The sequence below is a fragment of the Gopherus flavomarginatus genome, chromosome 5 (assembly GCF_025201925.1).
Source record: "Gopherus flavomarginatus isolate rGopFla2 chromosome 5, rGopFla2.mat.asm, whole genome shotgun sequence".
In the NCBI taxonomy this organism is placed as follows: Eukaryota; Metazoa; Chordata; order Testudines; family Testudinidae; genus Gopherus; species Gopherus flavomarginatus.
The window spans coordinates 7,100,782-7,123,851 of record NC_066621.1 but is presented as its reverse complement, the minus strand read 5'-3'; the positions used below and the strand labels follow the sequence as shown (position 1 = coordinate 7,123,851).

General features: G+C 60.4%; 1 protein-coding gene across 1 annotated transcript; it reads left to right on the top strand.

Annotated features, from left to right (window-relative positions):
• Positions 1–239: 239 nt before the first annotated feature.
• Positions 240–7,330, top strand: RTN4RL2 (reticulon 4 receptor like 2). The gene is made up of 3 exons (XM_050954358.1): positions 240–497; positions 4,089–4,576; positions 5,511–7,330. Exons 1-3 carry the CDS (start codon positions 467–469, stop codon positions 6,285–6,287), a joined length of 1,296 nt encoding a protein of 431 aa, XP_050810315.1. The 5' UTR covers positions 240–466; the 3' UTR covers positions 6,288–7,330.
• The last annotated feature ends 15,740 nt before the right edge of the window (positions 7,331–23,070 follow it).

Genomic DNA, 23,070 nt, shown 5'->3' with positions numbered 1-23,070 from the left:
ACCGGGCACCGGGCTGAGCGCACCGGGCACCGGCAGCTGAGCGGGCTGTGCGCTAGCGCCCCTGGCCAGGCGCGGGCACCGGGCACCGGGCTGAGCGCACCGGGCACCGGCAGCTGAGCGGGCTGTGCGCTAGCGCCCCTGGCCAGGCGCGGGCACCGGGCACCGGGCTGAGCGCATCGGGCACCGACCTCGGAGAGCGCTGTGTGTGGAGTGCCCCCTGCCCAGCCTGGGCACCGGCACCGGCCCGGCGAGCACTGTGGCCTGAGACCCCAACGCCCGGGAGCCCTGCGGACTCGGCACTGGACTGTGTCCCCCTGTGCATTGGGGCTGGGCTGGGCTTTGGCAAACACCCCGTCCGGCTGGATCGGCGCTGGGCACCTGCGCGCTGCTGGCCGGGCGCCACTGAGGCTCGGATCTGCCCCTGCCCTGCTCCGGCCATCTGCCCTTCCGCTCTCACCTTGGCAACATGCTGCCCCGGCCGGTCCGCCTTCTGCACGGTAAGCGCCATCGCCAGCTGCCTCCTAGGCTTCACCCCGGGGCCCGCTGGGGCAGCTTGGGAGCCGCCGCTGGCTTGTCAGCAGGGGGAGGATGGGGTGGTGCTGAGGGGTGGTACCAGGTGGAGGGCAATGCTGGGGGGGGGGGCACGGATGGAGCGGGGGCGGGGGAGGATACAGTGTCCTGGGTGAAGGGGACACGGACAGGACAGTGCTGGCAGGGGGAGAGGGATAGTGCTGTGGGGGTACAGGTGAGACATTGCAGAGTGGGGTACACAGCACCCTCGGGGGAGCATGTGACACGTATGGAGGTAACAGTGCCCAGGCACTGACAGCACAGCTTCCTGGGGTGGGGTGGGGTGGGGTGGGGTGTGGGGGCACAAGCACCCTGGACAAGCATGGAAGAGGAGAGCAGGGGGATGGTGGGAAGGTTTGGGGCAGCTGTGGACAAGAAGGTGCCAGGGGGCAGCAGGACACAGATCGTTGGGTGCCTGAGCAAGACAAGCCCTGGGGTGGGTGGGAATTGTTCGTGCCCTGGCCTGGGGTGTGCAGGGCGGAGTGATGGGGAGGGGAAGCCAGAGCAGCTCAGTCCACACTCTGTTTCCCCCCACCCTGCTAGCACAAGGATGGGGAACGGGCGAGCTGAGCACTACCCTGCTCCTGAGGCCAGGGGCGGTGTCACCCTCTTTGCCATGCACCCAGCTCCTTAGTTACCTGGGGGGCAGGTCAGGGAATGGGACATGGGGCCTTCCCCTCTATGGGGTGCTAGCTCTGATTCAGCCCTGGACAGGAGGGGCGGGCTGGTTGGCTGGGGGTTGTTCTGGGGGTTGTTCTCCCCTACCCCCAAATGCACAGATCTGGTGGGAGGAGTTCCAGCTGCGCCCCCTGCAGGACAGGTCTGGGGTGGATGGGGGGCATGTTCTTCTCTGGGGTATTTGGTGCCCAGGGGCTGGTGACTCCAGCACTGACTCAGCTGATGAGAGGGGGAGTGAAACAGATGGGTCGAGGGAGGGGGCAGATGGGGAGGGATTGGCAGGGGGGATACAAGGGGGCAAAGCGAGGATCAGAGCATGCAAGGGGTGGGTCTGGTGGTCCTGCTGCCCTAGCACTGGGGAGTGGGGGTGGCTTGGCAGCGCTGCCCCCTGCTGGTCTGGTCCTGGTGCCCCAGGCGACTGGTGCTGTTTATAGCTGTTGCGTGAGGGAAGAGCTCCTGGCGCAGCCAGCAGCTTATTTTGAGGGTCTTAAATTATGGACAAGCACAGAGCAGCTCCCAGCAGCATGGAGCCCCCTCGCCTGCATCACTCACTGCGTCACCACCCCACAGCCTCCCTGCCAGTCTTCGCCCTGCTGCGGATGGGGGGAGGATGTTCCTTAGGTATTGTCCCCTTCTGCTCCCCAGAGCCTTCATCCTCGCCACCACACTCCTCTTCGGGGGTGGGCCCTCACCTGTGGAACCTTCTTTGCCAGCCAGCTGCCTCCTCTTAGGGCTCCCCCCTCCACATCTATCTGAGCATCTGATCCTATGGGGACCACCCCTCACCTTGATTCCCATCAGCAGCCATCTCCGTCCCCACCATCCTCTTCCTCTGTGGGAGGCTGGACTGCTCCCCCAGGCCTTACACCTGCGGTTTCTGCCCCTCCATTTCCTCTCCCCTTCTTCTGATCCCCCTTTGATTCCCCCTTCCCCCCTAGGGCTCACTGCCCTGGTGCCCCCCCATGCCCACCACATTTTATACCATCACCCTGCTCCCCTCTTTCCATGGCCAAGTGCCATGTCCTGGGGACCCTGCCCCCCCAGCTGTGCCTCCTGTGTCGGTTCCCCTGTTGGCTGGTCAGATGCTCAACTGGGCATGAACTGGTGGGGCACAGACTCTGCCCCAGCCCTCAGCAGGGGAAAGAGGAGGATCAGACAGCCACAAGGTAGCTACCTACAGCCGGCGCCTGGGTCACTGCAAAGAGCCAAGAAAGTGGCTGGAGGCCTGAAGACCTGGAAGGGCCTGGGGCATATGCCTGGGCTGGCATCTGGGGTGCTGGCATGGGGCCCACCGGGTAAGCAGGAAGGGAGAGGTGGCAGCTGTGCCAAACCCCAGCCCACCCTGGGGCCAGGTGCTGCTGAGGCGGGAAGGCTGGTGAAATGCAGGCTGGGTGAGGGGTGCTATCCTGGCCTCCCTTTGAGGGACCCCTGCCCACTGGCTGGTAGCAGGGAGTGAATGGAGGGGGCAGCCAGCTAGGGCAGGTATGGGGGCTTGGGAGAGGGGGATCTGAGGGGGGTAGGATGGGGGGGTTGGGGCGGGGAGAGAGAACAGGGCAGGCCTTGAGGGAGACGAGCCCAGGGGCACAGGCAGAGCTGCCCTGGTGGGTGCACACCATGCTGATGGCTGTACAGGAGTGTGGGGTGGGGGGGTAGTCTGAGAATCTTCCAGCCCTCCCCCCACCTCCTCCCTCCCTCAACCTGCACTTAGAGAGAGCCACAGGCCTGAATTATGGATGAGGCTCCTTGGGTTACAGCTGCTCAGCCAGGGGTGGGGGCCCAGAACAGCCCCCCAGGCACTGGGCATGGCTGGACTCCTGCCCAGCCCCAGAGGAGTGCTCAGGAGACAGTGCTGGACCAGTGCTAAGGGGATGCTGCTTAATCCTCGGAGCAGGATTAAGAGATCAGAATTTGGCTCCTCAAATTCTCAGAGGGGAAGTGCTCCATACAGGGCTTGGGGAACTTCATCAGCACCCCTCAGTAAGAGACAGGGAGTGGAGCTGGCAAGGAATGCTCATAGGAACTATCACACTGGTCAGACCAATGGTCCATCTAGCCCAGTGTCCTGTCTGCCAACATGGGCCAATGCCAGGTGCTTCAGGGGGCGTGAACAGAACAGAGCAATTATCAAGTGATCCATCCCCTGCTGTTCAGTCCCAGCTTCTGGCAGTCAGAGGCTAGGGATACCCAGAGCATGGGGTGATTGTGGTGTCCTTGGGGAGCTCTGACTGTCCTGTACCTGGGGGGTCTGCGTGGGGGAGGTCCTGCCCATGTGAGAGTGGGGATCTACCGCTGAGTGAGCTATAGAGTCTCAGCCCAGCAAGGAAACACACACACACTCGCTCACTCAAGCCCAGTGGGGGTGTGGCTGGAGCTGCCTTGCGGAGAGAGGAGCACGTGTGGGTCCTGAGTGGGGAAGGGGAGAGGAGGAGGCGGCGGAGGTGGTGTGAACAGGAATGGCAGCAGCTTGTGTCACTGGCTCTGGCGTCAGCTGCCCACCTACACACGCTCTGGGCACATGCATTTGCACATGGGACACGTGCACAGAAGTGTTCACACAGGCGTGTTTTCTGCCTGGGGTCAGGAGCACCTATGGCCCCAGGCCTGGGAATACCCACCCGTTCCCCCTGGGTGAGGAGCTCTCTTTGGAAAGGTGCCCAAAAGACACCCCCACACACACACGGGATCACACACGTGCTGGTTTGAGTGGGAAAGCATGTGGGGGGCAGGGGCGTGGCCCTCTGGTGGCTGGGGAGTGGCCTTGGCTGGGTGGAAGGGGGGCTCTAGTGCACTGGATGGCACTGGTACAACAGCCCCTCTCACCTCCTGCCTCTGTTTTACAGGCTCCGTCACTCCCCTCTTCTGCCTCCTGGTGCTGCTGGTGACCTTGCCCCCGGGGGCGCCCACCTGCCCCATGCTGTGCACCTGCTACTTCTCCCCACCCACGGTCAGCTGCCAAGCCAACAACTTCTCGTCGGTGCCCCAGGTGCTGCCTCCCAACGCCCAGCGCCTCTTCCTACAGAACAACCTGATTGGGGCACTGCGGGCGGGCACCTTTGGGCCCAGCACCATCACCCTCTGGCTGTACTCCAACAACATCTCCTCCATCCAGCCCGGCACTTTCCACCACCTGCCCGCCCTGGAGGAGCTGGACCTGGGGGACAACCGCCACCTGCGCAGCCTGGACCCCGACACCTTCTGGGGCCTGGAGCGGCTGCAGTCCCTGCACCTCTACCGCTGCCAGCTCAGCAGCCTGCCCAGTACCCTCTTCCGCAGCCTCTTCAGCCTCCAGTACCTGTACCTGCAGGAGAACAACCTGCTCTACCTCCAGGTGGGTGGGGGCAGGGATCCCAGCCACAGGGATGGACATGCGGATGCCTGTGCGCCAGCCCCTGCAACCGGGAGCCCAGCTTGGCCTGGGACACTGGCTGGCTCTGGGGTGGGGAATGGGATATGGGGCCTTTGCCCCCAGGGGGCACCAGCTCCAGTCCTGCTGAGCTGGGGACTGGATTCCCTGGGCTTAGGCTGAGATCCCCACCTGTCCTCTGGCTGGGAGTCCAGCTGCCTGGCCGACGCAGCTCCCCTCCCCCACACTCCTTCAGGCAGGCTGGGGGGAGCAGAGGGGCTCTTTGGTGCCTTGCCAGCCAGCTACTCTCAAACCACAGTCCATCCGGCCCCGGGCACTGCGGCTCCTCCACAGCAAGGAGCAGCCCGGCCCTGCGGCCTGCGCGAGTTGTGGGGTGGGGGAGGCGAGGAGAGGGAGTCCCTGCCAGACAGCACTGCCTCCAGCATAGCATGTCCTGCCCTGCAGAGATCACAGGGCTGGGAGCTGGGTGGTGAGGGGGCAAAGCTTGTGCCATGTCATCTGACTTAATTACCATCCCTCCCTCCCTCTCACTGTCATCTCGCCCCTCCTCCAACCTCTCTCTCTCTCCATCCTCTCTTCCTCTCCTCCTGCTGTCCTTCCACCTCCCTCCGTCATCCCTGGATCCTTCCTTCCATTCCTCCCCCTCTACTCCACCATCCACCCTTCCCTTCCTCCATCCACCTTCCTTCTATCACCATCTATTCCTCCATCCATCCATCTCTACCCCTCCTCTCTCCCTTCTTTCTACCCCCTCTCTTTCCATCTGTCCTTCCTTCTACTCCTGTCCATCTATTCCTCCATGTATCCATCTCTACCCCTTCTCTCTTCCCCTCTCCGCTCCTTTCTTTCTTTTTTTCTGCCTGGCTCTCCATCCATCCCTCCCACCTTGATCTCTCAGGACGACCTGTTTGTGGACCTGGCCAACCTGAGCCACCTCTTCCTGCACGGGAACAAGATCCGTGTGCTGTCGGAGCACGTGTTCCGGGGGCTGGGGGGGCTGGACCGGCTGCTGCTGCACGTCAACCGGCTGCACTCGGTGCACCGCTGGGCCTTCCGGGACCTGGCCAAGCTCACCATCCTCTACCTGTTCAACAACAGCCTGGCGACGCTGCCAGGCGAGACGCTGGCCGAGCTGCCCTCGCTGGAGTTCCTGCGCCTCAACAACAACCCCTGGGCCTGCGACTGCCGCGCCCGCTCCTTGTGGGCCTGGTTCCAGCACGCCCGCGTCTCCAGCTCGGATGTGGCCTGCACCAGCCCACCTGAGCGCCAGGGTCGTGACCTGCGCCATCTGAGCCCGGCTGATTTCAGAGACTGCCCCCCAGCCCGGCCTGCGGGGGGCACCAAGCCCAAGTGGGGTGGGGAGGCCGAGGCAGGCCAGCCCCACAGCAACAGCTCCTCCAACCACCTGTACGGGCTAGGGGAAGCTGGGGCACCCCCTGCTGACCCCTCCTCCTTCTACCGGGACCTGCCGGCCAGCGACATCCGCAGCCCCAAGTATGACTCCCCCACGGAGGTGGACTACTGGGCTGGCTATGGTAGTGAGGAGGGCCGGCTCAAGGAGGGCTGCACCGGGCCTGGCTGCTCCCCACTGGACTCTGGGGCCTGTTGGCCAGGTATACTGCCCGCAGTCCTCCCCCCACTCCTGCTGCTGCTGCTGGGCCCCCCCGGGCTCTGACCCAGCCCCACCAGACTGCCCCGGACTGAGCAAGGACAGCGACTATGGGAGGACAGGCCCTAAATAACTGCCCCCATGGCACTGAGGCTGAGGGGGTCAGGCCTGAGCCTGCCTCGGTTTCTCCCCACACACACCTGCCGTTGTGGGCAGCTGGCTAGTGGAAACGTGGAGTTTGGGTAACGAGTGCTTTCCTGATGCCCAGCAGGTTTCTGCTGCTTATCTGCTTGTGGAGGGAAGCCCACCACTGCAAACAGGACCCCCAAGGAACCCTCTACTGGCACCCCCAACTTCCCTCCCCATTGGGGGGTGGGGTTCCTGGAGGTGTAGGGGCCCAACACTCCCATCTGATCCCCCCCAAACAGACCCTTCCATGCTAGCCCCCAACCCCATTGACATTGCTCACTGCCTCCCCCACACCATCTCTCCACCCTGGGTAGAGCCCCCCCACTTCCTATGTGACAAGCTGTGCAGGGGGACCAACTGTTGGATGCTTCCTGCCCCCAGAGGTCCACAGCATGGCCCCTAGGAGTTAGGGCCCCCTCCTCCAGGAGAGCGGGGGGATCAGTGCCCTTCTAATCCTCTCACTGTCCTCTCCAAGCCACACCACCCCCTGCTCCCACATGCCCACAACTGTCCCCCCAGCCCATTGCCTGCACCCCTATATCCCCACTCCAAGCTACTTCCTCCCACCACACCAAGCCAGAGAGAGAGAGCAGTGTCCCCTCCCTCACAGTGCACCTCTCCAACCTAGTGACCCCAGCCCCTTCTTTCCCTGTCCCATGTGCCCCCGCCCCCATCTCCATGTTCCTGGACTGGCCCTCAGGGATGAAAGCTCGTTCCTTCTCCCCCTTCCTTCCCTGAATCTGGTGGGATCCGCCCCCCCTCAAACCCTGCTCTGCGGCTCTGACCTTCCTCCTGCCCCTTTACCGACATGTCTGCTGCTGGATGTTTTTCTGCTGCTCGCCCCGCCCCCCCTTCTAACAAGCAAAAAAAAAGGGGTGGGGGGTTTGGAAAATTATTTATTAAAATTCTATTATTTTAGACCCATTTGTCAGACTTAGTCACTTGGGCGCATGGGTAGCAGCTGCTTCGGAGTCCGGTTCTTGAGCTTGGCCGTTCCTGCCCGGGCAGCACAGGAGTATTCAGATTGCTGGCTCCCGGCTCGCTCTGGATCCCATCTCAGGCCAGGAGGGTGCCAAACCCAAGACTGATGGGTCTGAGTCTTGATGGGGTAGGTGCCCTCCTTACCAGCTCCTCATGCCAGCTGGCACAGATTCCCCTCTCTCTCCCGCCCCTGCAGTGCGCGCACAGACTCAGCAGCCAGAGGAGGGGAGCAGCAGGAGCAGCTCTGGCAGCTTTTGGTCGCTTGCCCCCAAAATCTCCGCTCTCATTTCAAAACAGCAGCTTCTGCCTCCTGAAGCTGGCGATGATTTGGGGGGATCCTGGTGGCCCGACTTGTTGGCCCCCCACCTCCCTGCCCCTTCTGACTATCCCCATTGCAAGCGCTTGATCTCAGCATTGTAGAGAGAACCCCACAGAGGCGTGACACATGCGTGATGCTGCCTGAGTCTGCAGCCAGTCTGAGCTGGGGGTTTCCCTTTCAGCTGAGTAGGCTGTTAATTCTGGAACCCACTGACGGTGATCACACTGCAACTGACATGAATTTGTGGGGTGCTGCCCAAAGGCCCCTGCCTGGCATCCACCTTCAGGGGCCTGGCACACTTGGACCCCATGTTCACTCATGTTCTCTTGCCCCACTGCACTTCTGTCTCCTCATTATTGGGGTTAGGGGTGGGGGCAGGGTGAGCATGAGGTGGTGGGGGTAATCACATGGGGATGGAGGTTAGAGGTCAGTTGCTGGGGTGGGGTCAAGGCAGGGTCTCTCCAGAGCCCTGGGCTGTGGAGGTGTAGGCAGGCCTGGCTCTGTGCCAGGGGTGGGGGCCCTGCCTTTCCACGTCATGTCATTCTCATGAAATATTCAGGGCCCCTCTTGCAGAATAGCAGCACAAGCCAGTGAGCAAGGTGGCGTGCAAGAGCCTCCCACAGGGCACCCTGACACTCCCCCCACCCGCAGCCAGGGCCGGCTTTATGGACGGCGGGGCCCTGATCTGAATACCCGGCGGTGGTCCGGGGCTTCGGTGGCACTTCAGTGGCGGGGGGGGTCCACTCCCGGTCTTCCACAGCACCGAAGGACCCCCACCACCGAAATACCACCGAAGCCCCAGAGCAGCCCCCTTCCCTGCCACCAAAATGCCGCCAAAGCCCCAGAGCGGACCTGCCTTCCCCCCTTGCTGCTGAAATGCTGCCTGAGCCCCAGGTGAGTATTCCCCCTTCCCACCCCAGCCACCAGGTGAGTTAAAAAAAAAATTAACAGATGCCTAAGGTGTGGGGCCCGATTTCAGGGAATCGGCTTAAAGCTGACCCTATCCGCAACCAGGGGGTGCCTCATGACACATGACCCCCAGTCCCACCCCTGCCCCTCACATGGCTCAGGGGGGCCTGTTCAGCCATGGGGGCAGAACAGAGCCCAGCCCAGACCAACCCCTGCCCCCAACCTGCCAGGGAATGGGGGGGAATCCACTTCTGTGTTTACAAGAGGAGTTAAAGCTGCACAGGGCTGGGACCGGCTCAGCCTCCCCTCGGCAGCTGGCTGGTGTGAGCCACCGTGTGAGGGGCTCTAGCCCAGAGCTAGCTTCTCCCCTTCCTCCCCCTCCTCAAAAAAAACCCCTTGGCTGAGGGGCAGCTAAGGTAGCTCAGTGCATCTGTATCTCTCTGCACTTCCCTGCCCCTCCTCCATCTCCATCTGTAATGTAGTTACCAGTGCTCTATACTCCCCATGGTACAGAGGGAAACGGAGGCACAGAGAGGCTCTGTGTGCTGACACAATTCCCCTCCCACCCAAAGGAAAGTTTTCTGAAATGATGCCCTTGGGTGGGAAGCTAATGGGGACGGAGTCTAACCAGAGAGAGTGCTGCCTGCCTGAGTCTGCAGGCAGCCTGAAACAACAGCTCTAGCATGGGTACTAGCCACCCTTCTTCATCACGTGGTAGCTGTTGACTCTGGAGCCTACTGATGACCCTTGTGGTGCCAACTCAGTGAAACATGGCTCTGCTTCTCTTTGAAATGAGCGAGGAAGCAGAGGAAAGATGGAGAGAGACTCGTTGTCCTGGGAGTTGGGCTTGGTTTGGGGGGGTGGGGCTTAGAAGGATGCAGCTCAACCACAGTGCAGTGTGGAGAAGTGGTAAGGGAGGTTTGCCCAGCCCCTGCTTTGGCAGCTGCTGCCAGCCCCAAATTCACTCCTCCTTGCCCCGTCCCTCCCACAGTGTCACACTTTCCTGCACAACAGCTGTGAACACACATGCAACTGAAGGGAGGGGAGACAGGCCCTTAAATCAAGTGGGGGGAGGAAGGCACCTGAAGACAATGTGGCTGGCCCTTTAAAGGGGGGGCTTGGGCAAAACAGCTGGGAAGGATAGGGCTGGCCCTTTAAATCAGTGAGACAAGATGGAGCTTGCAACTGGGGTACAGGCCAGGCCCAGCACCTGCCAGCAGGGCACATAGCCACATACCATGAGGAGCAGCAGTGGGGCTCTGGGGTCCCTGGAGCACCCCAAAGCTGCCTAGTGCCTGCTGCACGTCGAACTTGCTGCCACTCAGCCAAGCCACTCACTGCCCAGCTGGCGGCCCATCTCCAGAGGCTGGGCTGGGCGCCGGCTGTGCAGAAACACCTGGGAAACGTAGCGGGGACAGGGGGACACATAACAGTAACACAAGGCCCCAAGGCAGCTCTCCATGGCTATGTTGTCTGGCAGGCCAAGCCCCGGGAACAACGTCACTACAGACTCATAAGCCAGGAAGGTGTGACAGAGCTGGGAGCATTCAGGATCAGCCCAATGGGCAACATTTCCCAGTGGTTAGAGCACTCAGGACTCCTGGGTTCTATTCCTGGCTCTTCTGCATGACTTCAGGCAAGTCGCTTTCCCTTCTGGGCCTCAGTTTCCCCTTCCACTCCTTATCTGTTCAGGCTGTGAGCTCTTTGAGGCAGAGGCCGCCTCTCATTGTGTGGCTGGGCAGCGCCTGGCACAAAGAGGACCCTGGGCTTGGCTCAGGTCCGTGTAGCATCCAGCACAACAGGGACCCCAACCTTGATGGGGGGCTGGGCAGTACCTGGCACAATGGAGGCCCTGATCTCAGTGGAGGTCCATGGAGTGCCTGTCATTGCGCGGTGCCCCGGCATGACAGGGGCCTGATTTTGGCTGCTGCTTCTAGGTGCTACAAATAGAAACGTTCTCTCCATGCCTTGTGACAGGAGCGAGCAGGGCAGCCTCTCCCGGGGGTCATCGGGGAATTTGGCCTCCTGGCCACAACCCACTGGGCAGCCATGCGATCTCCCATTAGTGAAGTTCCAATTTAATGGCTTGAACAGCTGTTGGCCGGGGGGATCAGGGGGATTAAGTGGCAGGAAAGCAAAAGACAAACATCTTCAATGGTTTTATCTCTTAAAGCCTAAGGCTATTAGAGAGTACGGGACACGATTCAGGGAGATCGCATGGCTGAATGGTCCAGGCTGGCCTTGGCATCTAGGAGGGAGCCAGGAGTCCAGGGAGTCAGACCTTGGGATGATCAGGTATCAGAGTCTGCACAGCAGAAGAAACCAGCTGCAACTGGACAGCACATTGGGGTGCCCATGTCTGGGGGTGCCATGACCAGTGTGCCCAGTGTAACAGGCTGAAGGGTAGGAAAGAGACAGGCCCCCAGGAGCAGACCGAGTCCACCTCCCCCACGACCAAGTTACGCACTGCAATAAGAGTCAACCCCCTTGCTCCCAGTGATCCTTTCTTATGTGTCCCAGGATTGGGCCTGCTTTTGGTCCGGCAGCACCAGAGGGATCCCCATAGCACGGCAGCTAGTGGGACAGGCCAGGGGTGCTGATCAAAGCTACGGTCTCGCTGCCTGATGGGACCAACCCCCCTGTGGTAATGCCAGGGGGGTAGATCCACCCTGCTGGGGCTTGGCGAGGGAACAAGAGCCATAGCGCAGGACCGGCCCCGCCAACACCCCTCGTTCATGCCCCAGAACATCTCCTGTTGTGAATGCAGCATGGTGCTTGCCCACCATGCTGGGGTGGGTCTCCCCTGCCCTACAGCGCCAAGCCAGGTGGTCTAGAGGGGCCGGGGCAGAGGGGTGACTCAGAGAAGGGGGGGGATAGGAGCCTCTTAGCCCGGCAGTGTGGGTCTGTGCTGGCAGTGGTGGGGGGATGGGTGAGGGAAAATGGCCCAATGCACCCAGCGTCTGAGCTGGAGAGCCAGCACATGGGGCTGTATGATGCCCATCCAGGGGTCTGAGGAGATAGGCAAAGAAGAGCAGGTATTTAGCTTAACAAAGAGTAAGTTATGGGGGTGACTTGATCACAGCCTAAATGTACTCACATGGGGACCAGATATTTACTAATGGGTTCTTCAGTCTAGCAGGGCACGATCTAACCCGATCCAATGGCTGGGAGCTGAAGCCAGACAAATTCAGCCTGGAAATGTTTACCGGAGACAGTAATTAGCCATGGGACCCACTTACTGAGCCTTGTGTGGTGGGTTCTCCAGCACTGGCAATTTTGCAATCAAGAGGGGCTGCTTTTCTCAACTCCACTCTGGGAATGATTTGGGGGCAGGTCTCTGGCCTGCTACACAGGAGAACAGACGAGAGGACCACAATGGTCCGGGCTGGCCTTGGCATCTAGGAGGGAGCCAGGAGTCCAGGGAGTCAGACCTTGGGATGATCAGGTATCAGAGTCTGCACAGCAGAAGAAACCAGCTGCAACTGGACAGCACATTGGGGTGCCCATGTCTGGGGGTGCCATGACCAGTGTGCCCAGTGTAACAGGCTGAAGGGTAGGAAAGAGACAGGCCCCCAGGAGCAGACCGAGTCCACCTCCCCCACGACCAAGTTACGCACTGCAATAAGAGTCAACCCCCTTGCTCCCAGTGATCCTTTCTTATGTGTCCCAGGATTGGGCCTGCTTTCCCATCCTCACTTCTGGAGAGGATCCGCTGCATTGGGGAGAACCCCTTGGTTAGCCCACCACCGCTCTCCGCTGGAGGGGAGCATAGATGTATGTCATGGGCCCCATACCTCTCCCAGCTATCGACGAGTCCCGGATTGTCCCAGTGCTGGGGTGTGGGAAGGGCACTCTCTGGGCAGGAAGTCTCTGGTGAGGCAAGGCTCTGCGCAGTCCAGCAGGGTGCAGTCTCTGGGCAGGGGGAACTGGCAGGGCAGGTTACAGCCAGGCATTCCCTGTGTCTGGCCCAGATTCCCAGGCCCCCTGTGCCCAGAGCACAGCACCGCGTGTGACATCACAGCAGCTCACTGACCCACTTTCCAGCCAGTCAGCGAGCCCCATGAGCGCCTGGTCTCTGGGACGCAGGGTACTTCCCGCATGCACCAATGCACACACACAATGATACACACTGACACACACACAGTGACATGCATGCACACACCAGTGCACACGCAGTCATGATCCTTCCAGAAACATTAGATACACATGCTCACACACGGAGAGACATGCAATGGGCACTGCTGTGGGAAAGCTCGCAGCACTGCAGGCAGGCTGGCACTGCTGTGGGGAAGCTCACAGCACCATGGGCAGGCTGGCACTGCTGCAGGGAAGCTCGCAGCACTGTGGGCAGGCTGGCACTGCTGCGGGGAAGGTTGCAGCACCATGGGCAGCTGGCACTGCTGCAGGAGATAATCACAGCACCATGGGCAGGCTGTCACTGCTATGGGGAACCTCACAGCACTGTGGGAAGCTGGCACTGCTGCAGGAAAGCTCACTGCACCATAGGCAAGCTGGCATTGCTGCAGGGGATGATCGCAGGCAGCACTGTAGGCAGACTGGCACTGCTGTGGGGAAGCTCGCAGAGCCTTGGGCAGGCTGTCACTGCTGCGGGGAAGCTCGCAGCGCCATGGGCAGGCTGGCACTGCTGCGGGGAAGCTCGCAGTGCCATGAGCAGGCTGGCACTGCTGTGAGGAAGCTCACAGTGCCGTGGGCATGCTGGCACTGCTGTGAGGAATCTCGCAGCGCCATGGGCAGGCTGGCACTGCTGCGGGGAAGCTCACAGCACTATAGGCAGGCTGGCTTTGCTGCGGGGGATGATCGCAGGCAGCACTGTGGGCAGGCTGGCACTGCTGTGGGGAAGCTCGCAGTGCCATGGGCAGGCTGGCACTGCTGTGGGGAAGCTCACAGCACCATAGGCAGGCTGGCATTGCTGCGGGAGATGATCGCAGGCAGCACTGTGGGCAGGCTGGCACAGCTGTGGGAAAGCTCGCAGTGCCGTGGGTAAGCTGGCATTGCTATGAGGAAGCTCACAGCACTGTGGGCAGGCTGGCATTGCTGTGACGAAGATCACAGCGCCATGGGCAGGCTGGCACTGCTGTGGGGAAGCTTGCAGTGCCATGGGCAAGCTGGCAGAGCTGAAATCTGTAAGGTGACTCATGCCAGCGGCTGTGCAGACAATGCAGGGGGTCAGGTTACCAGCATGAATATTTAATGCCCCACACTCCTGTCAGACCTTCCGAAACCCTAGAGGTGCCACTCACCTTACAACGCACCCCCCCATACGATCCAGCTGGGCCCTTCCCCCCACAACCAGGCAGCTGAGCCCCAACGCTGCCCACCTCCAACTGCCTCCATGATTCATTGCCCCTCTTCCAGGTTCTGGGCTCTCCCGATCCTATCTCTGTGCCCCCCCCGGGCCCCCTCTCCACAACCTCCCTACACAGGGACACAGAGAAATCATTTTGCCCCAAGTAACAAGGGGTGGGGGGAACAGTAGGGCCCAGCCTGCCCAGAACATAGCCAAGGGCCCTTCTATTCCCCTCCCCTTTCCCTCTCTCTCTGTCCCCCATCTCTCTCCTGCCCTCCCTTGCAGGGTGACCCCTGGTGTTGTGGGCTCAGCTCTTTCTCTTCCCTGGGGACAGGCCCTTCATCATCCTGCCCAGATCTGCACACCAAGCCTGGCCTGGCCTCCGCTGTCCCGGGCACACACCTGCCTGCCCTCCTCCCCCTGGGGAGCACAACGGCCTGGCCTCGCACCCCTCCCCACCGCCCCCAAAGGAGATGGGGGAGTTAACCCTTCCCATGCTGGGGAGGGGGCTCGTACCATGAAGAACTCTTCCCTCCAGGAGTCGGGGGAGCAGTCAAAGAAGAGGGGATCCCTTTGGAGGGGAAGAAGACCAGCATCAGTTATTGATGCTATTTGATGTCTGACCCCCCACCCATGACCTTTGGTGCCCTCAGAACACCCCTTGCCAGTGTGCGCCTGCCTGCTCAGTGTGGGGAGGGTGGGAGGAGAGGCACGGGCTGGAGAAACGGAGGGGCAGGCACGGGGGGGCGGGGGAGGAGAGATATCCCTAGGACACTGGAGTTTGCACTCCACAGTGATACCCTTCTCAGAGCGATCAGCTCAGGCTCTGTGCAGATTCAGGCAGTGTGTCAGTTACACATGGGGCTGTTCACATCCCATGCAGGCATGGGCTCAGGCTCTGGGCAGACTCAGACAGCGTGTCATTTACACACAGGGCTGTTCACACCACTCCCAGTGAAGGGTTCAGGCCCTGTACAGACTCAGGTAATGTGTCAGTTACACACTGGGCCATTTATACCCCTCCCAGCAATGGGCTCAGGCTCTCTGTAGACTCAGGTAGTGTGTCAGTTACACACGGGGCTGTTCACACCCCTCCCAGCAATGGGCTCAGGCTCTCTGTAGACTCAGGTAGTGTGTCAGTTACACAGGGGGCTGTTCACACCCCTCCCAGCAATGGGCTCAGGCTCTCAGCAGACTAGGGCAGCATGTCAGTTACACACTGGGCTGTTCACACCCCTCCCAGTGATGGGCTCAGGCTCTGTGCAGCCCCAGGCAGGATCACTGCATCTCTCACACCGGGGTCACAATTTGATGGGCTTCCCAAAGGCGAGGAACTTGCTTCTTTTTTTTTTAACTGCCAGCGGAGCCAGATGCAAACCCAGGCATCCTGGGCTGGGGCTGCAGCTTGGCTTCTCAGCACCTAGGCCTGAATCCAGAGGCCCTCATCTAAGGTGATGGACGTGTGGGTGGGGCAGCTGCATCTCCTCCTTCCCCTGCCCTGTCACCCAGGACCTGGGCCTGGCCGGAGCTAAGGCAGGGCCATGCCGGGAGCCGCGCTGAGGTGGGTGCCCCGACCCAGGATCCCAGCCATGCAATGGGCAGGCTAGTGCAGGTGTGCTGGGCAGGTGGGGTGAACCCAGGACACGCTGGTGGGCACTATCCTCCCCCCTCTCCCATGGACCCATGCGGGGTAGGAGGGGGTTGGCAGCCCTTGAAGTGCCCACCTGGCACACGCAGGCCCCTGCCCTCCTGCTGTGATACTGCCTGGTCCCCACTGTCTCCCCTCTACCCTTTTGTGCCCCTCCCTCTGCCCTCCCACCCCCTCAGCCACCCCCCTCCTGTGGTGCAAGCCCAACACCTTGCCAAGCGTTTGCAGCCCTGACTAAGCGAGAACCTCCCACTCCCAGCACCTGGCCTGTGTTAACCCTTGCCTGACCCCACTCCAGCTGTGCTGCTGGGGGGGTTCCCTTGCTGGGAAGGGGGTGCGATGACATAGAGAGCTTGGGGGGTGCTGTGCCCCCCTTCCCGACCAGGACAGGGTACGCTGGGGAGCACGGGCAGAAAGCGTCCTTAAGACTTGGCTGGGGAACCGTGGAGAGGTCAGAGGGAGCCATGTGTATGTGAGGCAGGGTTTTCCCCCTGGCAAAGCTGCACCAGGGCCCCCAGTGCCTATCTCGATGGCCCTGGGGCAGTGAGGCTGCTTGGAGGGGGCAGCCTCACCCCGTGGATTCTTGGATGGGGGCAGAAGGGTGCTGGGGGGGCTCAGCCCTGCTCCCTGGCTTCAGTCCTCCTCTGTGATCCCTTTGCCATGTTCCAGCCAACACGCAGCCCTTTGGCAGCATCTGCTGGCTGCCAAAATCAGGTTGTTTTCCCTTTTCCAGCCTCTCCCGGTGCCTTCATTTGCTCTTCGCTGCCCAACTTCAGGGGGAGGAGTCCAGCCCTCCCCCTCCAACAACATCTGGGCCCTTCCCCACATGTACAAGCCCCTTCTCCCCCAGCCAGCCCTCCTGGCCCGCAGTGCGCAGCCGGGGGTCCCTACAGGAATGGGGTCCCCTTGCCGCACCAGGGCGCGGGTTGAAGGCAGACAGAGCGGGGGGGGGCTGTGAGAGAGACCCACCACCAAGGCTGCTCTGCCCCCCAAGGGCACAGGGACCCATCCTGGTGTCCTGGACATTAGAGCCCAGTGCTGCTCATCTCTCCCTGCCCAGACTGCAGCTGGTGCCCATCTACACAGCAGCCAAGTGGGAGATGCTGTTCCTGGTCCCTGCCTGCCAACACCCAGCTCTGCTGGGCCTGACCCCTCAAGGGTTAATACTGGGGGCTGCCTTCCCAGGGAACTAAGACAATCCGGGGTCGGGGCAGGGTGTCCTGTGGCCTGGAGACCCAGCCCGATCACCCCTCTCCCCAGGAGGGTCAGTTTCCTTGTGCCCCTGCTTGGAGAGAGACCACACCACGCATGTGGCTGTGCCAGCCCCAGATGGTGGGAGGGGCTGGGGCCCACACACTGACCCCCACAGCCCCTCCCCACTAGGCCCAGGCCCCCCCTCGGGGGCCAGGATTAGAAGGGGCGCAGTCCAGCTTCTTCTAATAATCTTCCCGGCAAGGGGAATTACTTCCTCCTGCAGGGATTAGCATGGGCAGGGAGAGGGAAGTGAAGGGCTCTGGCTGGGCCGGGGTGGGCGGAGGGGGCGGTGTGGGAAGGGGACTACCCCGATTGCCTGGCTGCCTCTCCACAGCTCTGCTGCAGATCGGGGAGTGTAGCATGGTGCCACACCCCGGGGTGGTCTGTCCCCGACAAGCAACATGGTGCTTCCACTGCCAGGCGGGCAGCCCAGCTCTGACCACTTGGGCTGGGCTTGAGGCTGCTGGGTGAGACCCTCCCACACCTCCCCCAACTGGTGTCTGCGCTCCCCAGGGCTGCGGCATGGCAGCCTCCTGTGCCCATGGGAAGGTGGCCCACCCTGGATGTGCAGCATGGTCTGTCTGGTATGGTGCTGCAGACCACCGGCTTGATATGCACCCGCTGGCATCCACAGCTTGACCCATGGATTGAGTGGGCACCAGCCAAGCCCCTGCCCCTGGCCAGCTGGTGTTGTGGGTGGAGATCACACTGTGCAGCCAGCCACTCATGGCCCATTGCTCCTGTCCCCTGCTCCCACGGGCAACTGGCTCTGACTGTGCCCCACCCCCCATGGGCTCTGGGTACAACTGCCCTGGGAAGAACTGGGACAGGATCCTGGCCTCTCAGCACGTGAAATAACCTCAGTGCGAGACAATGGTGAGAAGGGTCGTATAACACAAGGGGTCACTGTGGAGGCAGCCATCCCTACTGTGGGGGCACAAGGCCTAGTGAAACCCAACCAGTGGGCGAGGAGTGGTGTCTAGTGGGTATAGTGGGAGGAGGGGCTGGGAGCCAGGATTCCTGGGTTCTGTCATTAGCTCTGGGAGGGGAGTGGGGTCTAATGGATAGAGCACGAGTGAGACTGGGAGTCAGGACTCCTGGGTTCTATTCCTGGTTCTGGCACTGACATGCTATCTGGCCTTGGGTAAGTCACTTCTCCTCTCTGGGCCTCAGTTTCCCCCTTTGAGGAGATCAATACTTTCCCACCCCACAGGCAGGACGGGGAGGCTCCTTTCATGGATATTTGCCTTGGGCCCTTTGTGTCACCCGCCCTCCCTGCAGGTGAGTGCATTAAACCCAGCAGTGAAGCAGGCTTTGCCCTGGAGCCCATCTTTTAACCGCGAACATGGATCTCACCCTGGGCTTATTTTCCTTGGAGCAGTGCCAGAGAGGGGAGCAGAGCGCTCCCTTCTTGTCCCTGTGGTTGGGGAAGCAGCCAAGGTGTTAGTGGGCCCTGCCTGTGCCCTCTTCCTGCAAATAGGAGCACCCACCCCATCTGACGGAAATCTACCTGCTGCATCTCTCTGCCATCCATTGGCATGAACTGAGCTACCAGCATGGTGCTGGGTTAGAGAAATACGTGAGACAAGAACTTCAAAGAAAGAAAGAAACGCTGCGTCTATTAACGTATAGAATCATAGACTCATAGAATAGCAGGGTTGGAAGGGACCTCAGGAGGAATCTAGTCCAACCCCCTACTCAAAGCAGGACCAACCCCAAATAAATCATCCCAGCCAGGGCTTTGTCAAGCTGGGCCTTAAAAACCTCTAAGGAAGAGCTTCCACCAGTTCCCTAGGTAACCCATTCCAGTGCTTCACCACCCTCCTAGTGATAAAGTTTTCCCTAATATCCAACCTAAACCTCCCCCACTGCAACTTGAGACCATTGCTCCTTGTTCTGTCATCTGCCACTACTGAGAACAGTCTAGATCCATCCTCTTTGGAACCCCCTTTCAGGTAGTTGAAAGCAGCTATCAAATCCCCCCTCATTCTTCTCTTCTGCAGAATAAACAATCCCAGTTCCCTCAGCCTCAGTAAATGGCCTTTAGACTCAGCCCTCGCTGATAAATCATATTTCCCTTTGCCCCTCTCTAGCCTGTTCCAGCCGCAGGGCTCAAAACCCTTTGTCATTAACAAATTAGCCACATGACCCTCCCATCACTCCCTTTTGACAAATGCAGAAACTGAGGAACAGAGCAGGGAAGGGACTTGGCCAGGGTCACCCAAAAGGTCAGAGCCAGGAATAGAACCCAGGAGTCCTGGCCTCTAGCCCAATGTTTTAATCTTCTTCAATGCATCACGTCCTTGCTCCTAACCCTGATCCTCTTCTGGCAATGGGCAACCCCCCCTTCTTTTTAATTTAGTGTGTTCGGGAGGATTCGGTACGGGGCAGAGAGGGGTCTGGGATTGCCATGGGCGCAGGGTGAGATGGTCTCAGGGCTAGGGAGACTAGATGTTCTGTTTTTAAAGGGACAGTCCCATATTTAGGCCCTCCCGACTTTTTCTTAAAAATGGGCAAATTGTCCTGTATTTTCTGTCTCCCCCTAATCTGTCCTGTCAGGTCCTGCTGCTGGTCAGATCTCTGCTCGCCAGCAGCCTGAAAACCAGTGGCGGGGCAGGGGGGATCCAATGGCTGCTGATGTGGGTGGGTGTGCAAGGCTGGTGGCGGGGTGAAGATGTAGCATGCGGGGCCGGCCACACACACACACACACACACACACACACACACACACAGGTCCATCAGCACAGCCCCCTCTGCGTGCCAGCTCTCAGCCAGCAGGGCTCCAGCCCGCATCCCGTTTCCAGCTGGCACTCGCTGCACACTGCGAGCTGCAGTGGCTGGTGAGTGTGGCAGGCGCTAGGTGGCTGCCAGTTACGTGTCGCCTCTGCTGCCCACCCACTGGCCCTTTATGTGCTCCCCCTCTCACTGTTCTCTCTCTGCTTTGCATCCCCCCAACCCCGCTGCTCCTCCGTACCGCCTTGGCAGGGCATCTCCCACTCCCAGCGCTGTGCGGAGAACCAGCCTCTGGTTGGAGAGCTGAGCTCACCTGCAGCCTGGCCGGCAGGCTCCTTCCCCCCCTGCCTCTGGCTGGACCAGTGCCCCGGGAAAGCCCAAGACCTTCTGGCCCTGGGGGCTGGCCAGGAGGAACCGAGCCTTACATGTGCCAAAGCCCCACATAGCACTGGCACGGGGAAGCCCCTTAGCTAAGCTCTGGAGTGCTGGTGGTGGAAGCGATTTCCGCCCGTTCGCTCCCCAAAGCTACAGACTCCATAGCAGCCCTCCAGGCAGGGGCTTAGCACCCTCTTCACACCCCTTCCACCTCCCTGGGCCCTGTCCCAGGGGGCACAGGGCTGCTCCATCCCCTAGACACCTGCTGAGCCACCTCTCTAGCTGGGTTTGCTGAAGCCCCTGCAGTCAGGTTCCCTGGAGCCTGGTGCACAATGCAGCCTTAGGGCTGCAGCCGGGGGGGGCGGGGGGTGGCAGGAAGGGGCTGGGTTATGTTGGTGGCCAGCAGCGGCCTGGAGGTGTTAGCTGCCTTTTGAAACTGTGGGAGCAGGAAGGGACAAGCTGCTTCCAGCAAGGGGGGCTGGGGGAGGAGAGACAAAGACACAGGCCAGGTCATCCTTCCTCGCCCCTACCCTGTGGCTGGAAGCAGTTTTGATCCCTTCCCTCAAGCTGCTGGCCACATTCTGGTGTGAACCTGACAGAAATCTGAAGAGCTGGGGTATGAGACCCTGCGTGTCCCCCACAACACACACTCCATGTGTTGCCTCAGGAAGATGTGGCACCGCGTACCAGGACAGGCAGGTCCATCCCTGGGGTCCAGCCAAGCATGGAGGGTGGAGAGCACCAGGAAGGGAGAATTGGATCAGTCGGTCACCGCCACTGTGCGAGAGAGGTGTATGGGAGTGTGTGTGTGTTCCCTCTTCCTGTGTGTGCATGGGGGGGGGGGTGGATAAGGAAGGTGTAACCCCTTCCCATGTGAATCTTAAAGGCTTAAAGATAAGAAGATAAATAAAAAGAATTCAGCTATTCAGTATTTCTTTGTAAGGGGCTCAGTCAGCTTGATATTAATTTGAACAGTTGCACCGCATAGTTCTGATTGATCACTGTTGAACTCACTTGAATATGAATAATTTTACCAGCTGTCCGGTGTTCAGCCCAGGGAAATCTGCTGAAACCCTACAAAGGGCTGACAGGTGGGGTCACTGGGCCAAGGGCACGGCCTGCGTTACCTCACTGAATTCTCCTTTGATTTTTGGAAAAAAAGAAGAAAAATGAAGGAAATTCTCCCCTCCCTCCTCCCAGGCAAAACTCCTGATCTTCCTGCAGGGTTCGGCTCTGACCAGGGCACCGTCCAGCCTGGCTTTGCATTGCAGGAGAGAGAGAGAGACCCCAGCCCCGCCCCCATGGCATCTAGCAGCTGGGGCCTGCACAGGGGAAGGAATGGGCCAGGGACCCCACACAGTACACAGGCTGATACGTGACTGAGCCCAGTGCCAGCCCTTCTGCAGCTGGCTACTACGGAGACACGTGAGGGCACCAGTGTGTGTTGGGGGGGACCTGGACCCACCAGAGCTGCCACGAATGGCACAGGTGCTGGGATTTCCCCACAGAGCTTGGGGAGACAGAGGCTGGTGGTTGCACCCTGACGCAGACCCCTGTAGTCGGAGCCTCACCCTCCACTTCCCCTCACAGGTGCCCTCCAGGCCCAGCCAGGAGCCCCTCTACCACCATCCCAGAAGTCTCAGCTCATGAGGGAGCCCCCTACCTTGCCCTCCCAGGAGCCTTACTCCCCCCACCCCACTCCTTCCCTTACCCTGCCTGCTGGCGAGCCTCGCCCTCGGCCGGCGAGTCCATCGTGCTTGCCGGTGGGTCCCTGGCACTGAGAGACGCAGCCCAGCATGCGGCAGAGTGGGATCCAGACGCCGCAGCTATCATGGCTGGGAACGCACTGCGGCTGCCAAGATATTGAGGGGACAGCAATGGCGGACAGAGCTCTTAAACACAACCCCAACTCTGGGCAATCATGTGGGGCTGGGCTTCAGCTCCACCAAGAGGGCCAGACCCCACAGGGGATGAGACAATAACATCCGTGTCCTGATACTGTAGGACCCCCACAGCACTTTCCAGGGGCCGTATGCCCTCGGCATGCAAATACAGCCACCTCTGGGGAGAGGCGCAGCAGCTGTTATTAACACCACAGCAGAAGCATTTAGGCAAAGAAACAGACGAAAGCGCTGCCCAAATGAAACTCCCTGGGGCAGTTAGGGGAGGCAGAAGGTGAATACAGGGCTGGAGTTTGTGGGGGACAGCGAGGAAATGCCCCTGTGCTTTTGGAAAGTGCAACAGGCTTTTCCATCATTGCACTTAGGCCACGCCTCATTTTTCAGTCTCACCTGAAAGCTAGAACCTAAAATGGCACAGAGCCTCCTAGTGCCACATTGGGGTCAGCGCTGACTATGAGGGGAAAACGCCCCCTATCTAGTCCCCCCAACCCACTCCCTGCAGCACAGCGCCCCCTAGTGCTGTGCTGTGGCATAGGGGGCTGCACTGGCTGTGAAGCAAGATTGAGCCCTACAGAACCCATACCCTGCTCTTTGTAGCATGGCGTGGCCAGCACCCCAGTGGGGCATTGGGGCCAGCCTGGTGTGAGAGGAAAGAGTGCCCCCTGCTGAGCCCCCTATGACAAATATAGGAATTTTTGTCATATTTGTATGACTCAATGCATGCCTCAGTTTCCCTTGGTGCGCTGTGTGGCTATGCGCTGAGTGTAAAGCACAAGAGAGCCGAAGTGTTTGGCACGTGTAACTGCATGGGGTGATCTGAAGGACTCATTAAGGGCAGACTGGCACCAGCGCCAATCACTGGCAGAGCCTACAGAGAGAATGGCAACCCCAATGACCCCCCCCCACCACCACCACCAAAGAGCCATGGTTACCAGTTGTTTTGCTGCACACGCCGTCCCTGGGAAGTGAAGCTGAACATCTCCCTGCAGAGGCAGCGGAACACGTCAGCAAGGCCCAGTGCAGTCCAGAGCAGAGCGGTAACCGGAACCTGTGGGGAGCATTGGCCTCCCAGACACGGGCACTCTCCCCTGGGACCGAGACGCAGCCGGGAAGCCAAGGACGGTTCCAAGAACAGGACAGAGTGGACCAGGCTGAGCTCTGCCTCCCCTTTTGTCTCTCCGTGCTGACCTCAGGCCTGCCCCATGTAGGGGGCCAGCTGAGTAACAACCCTG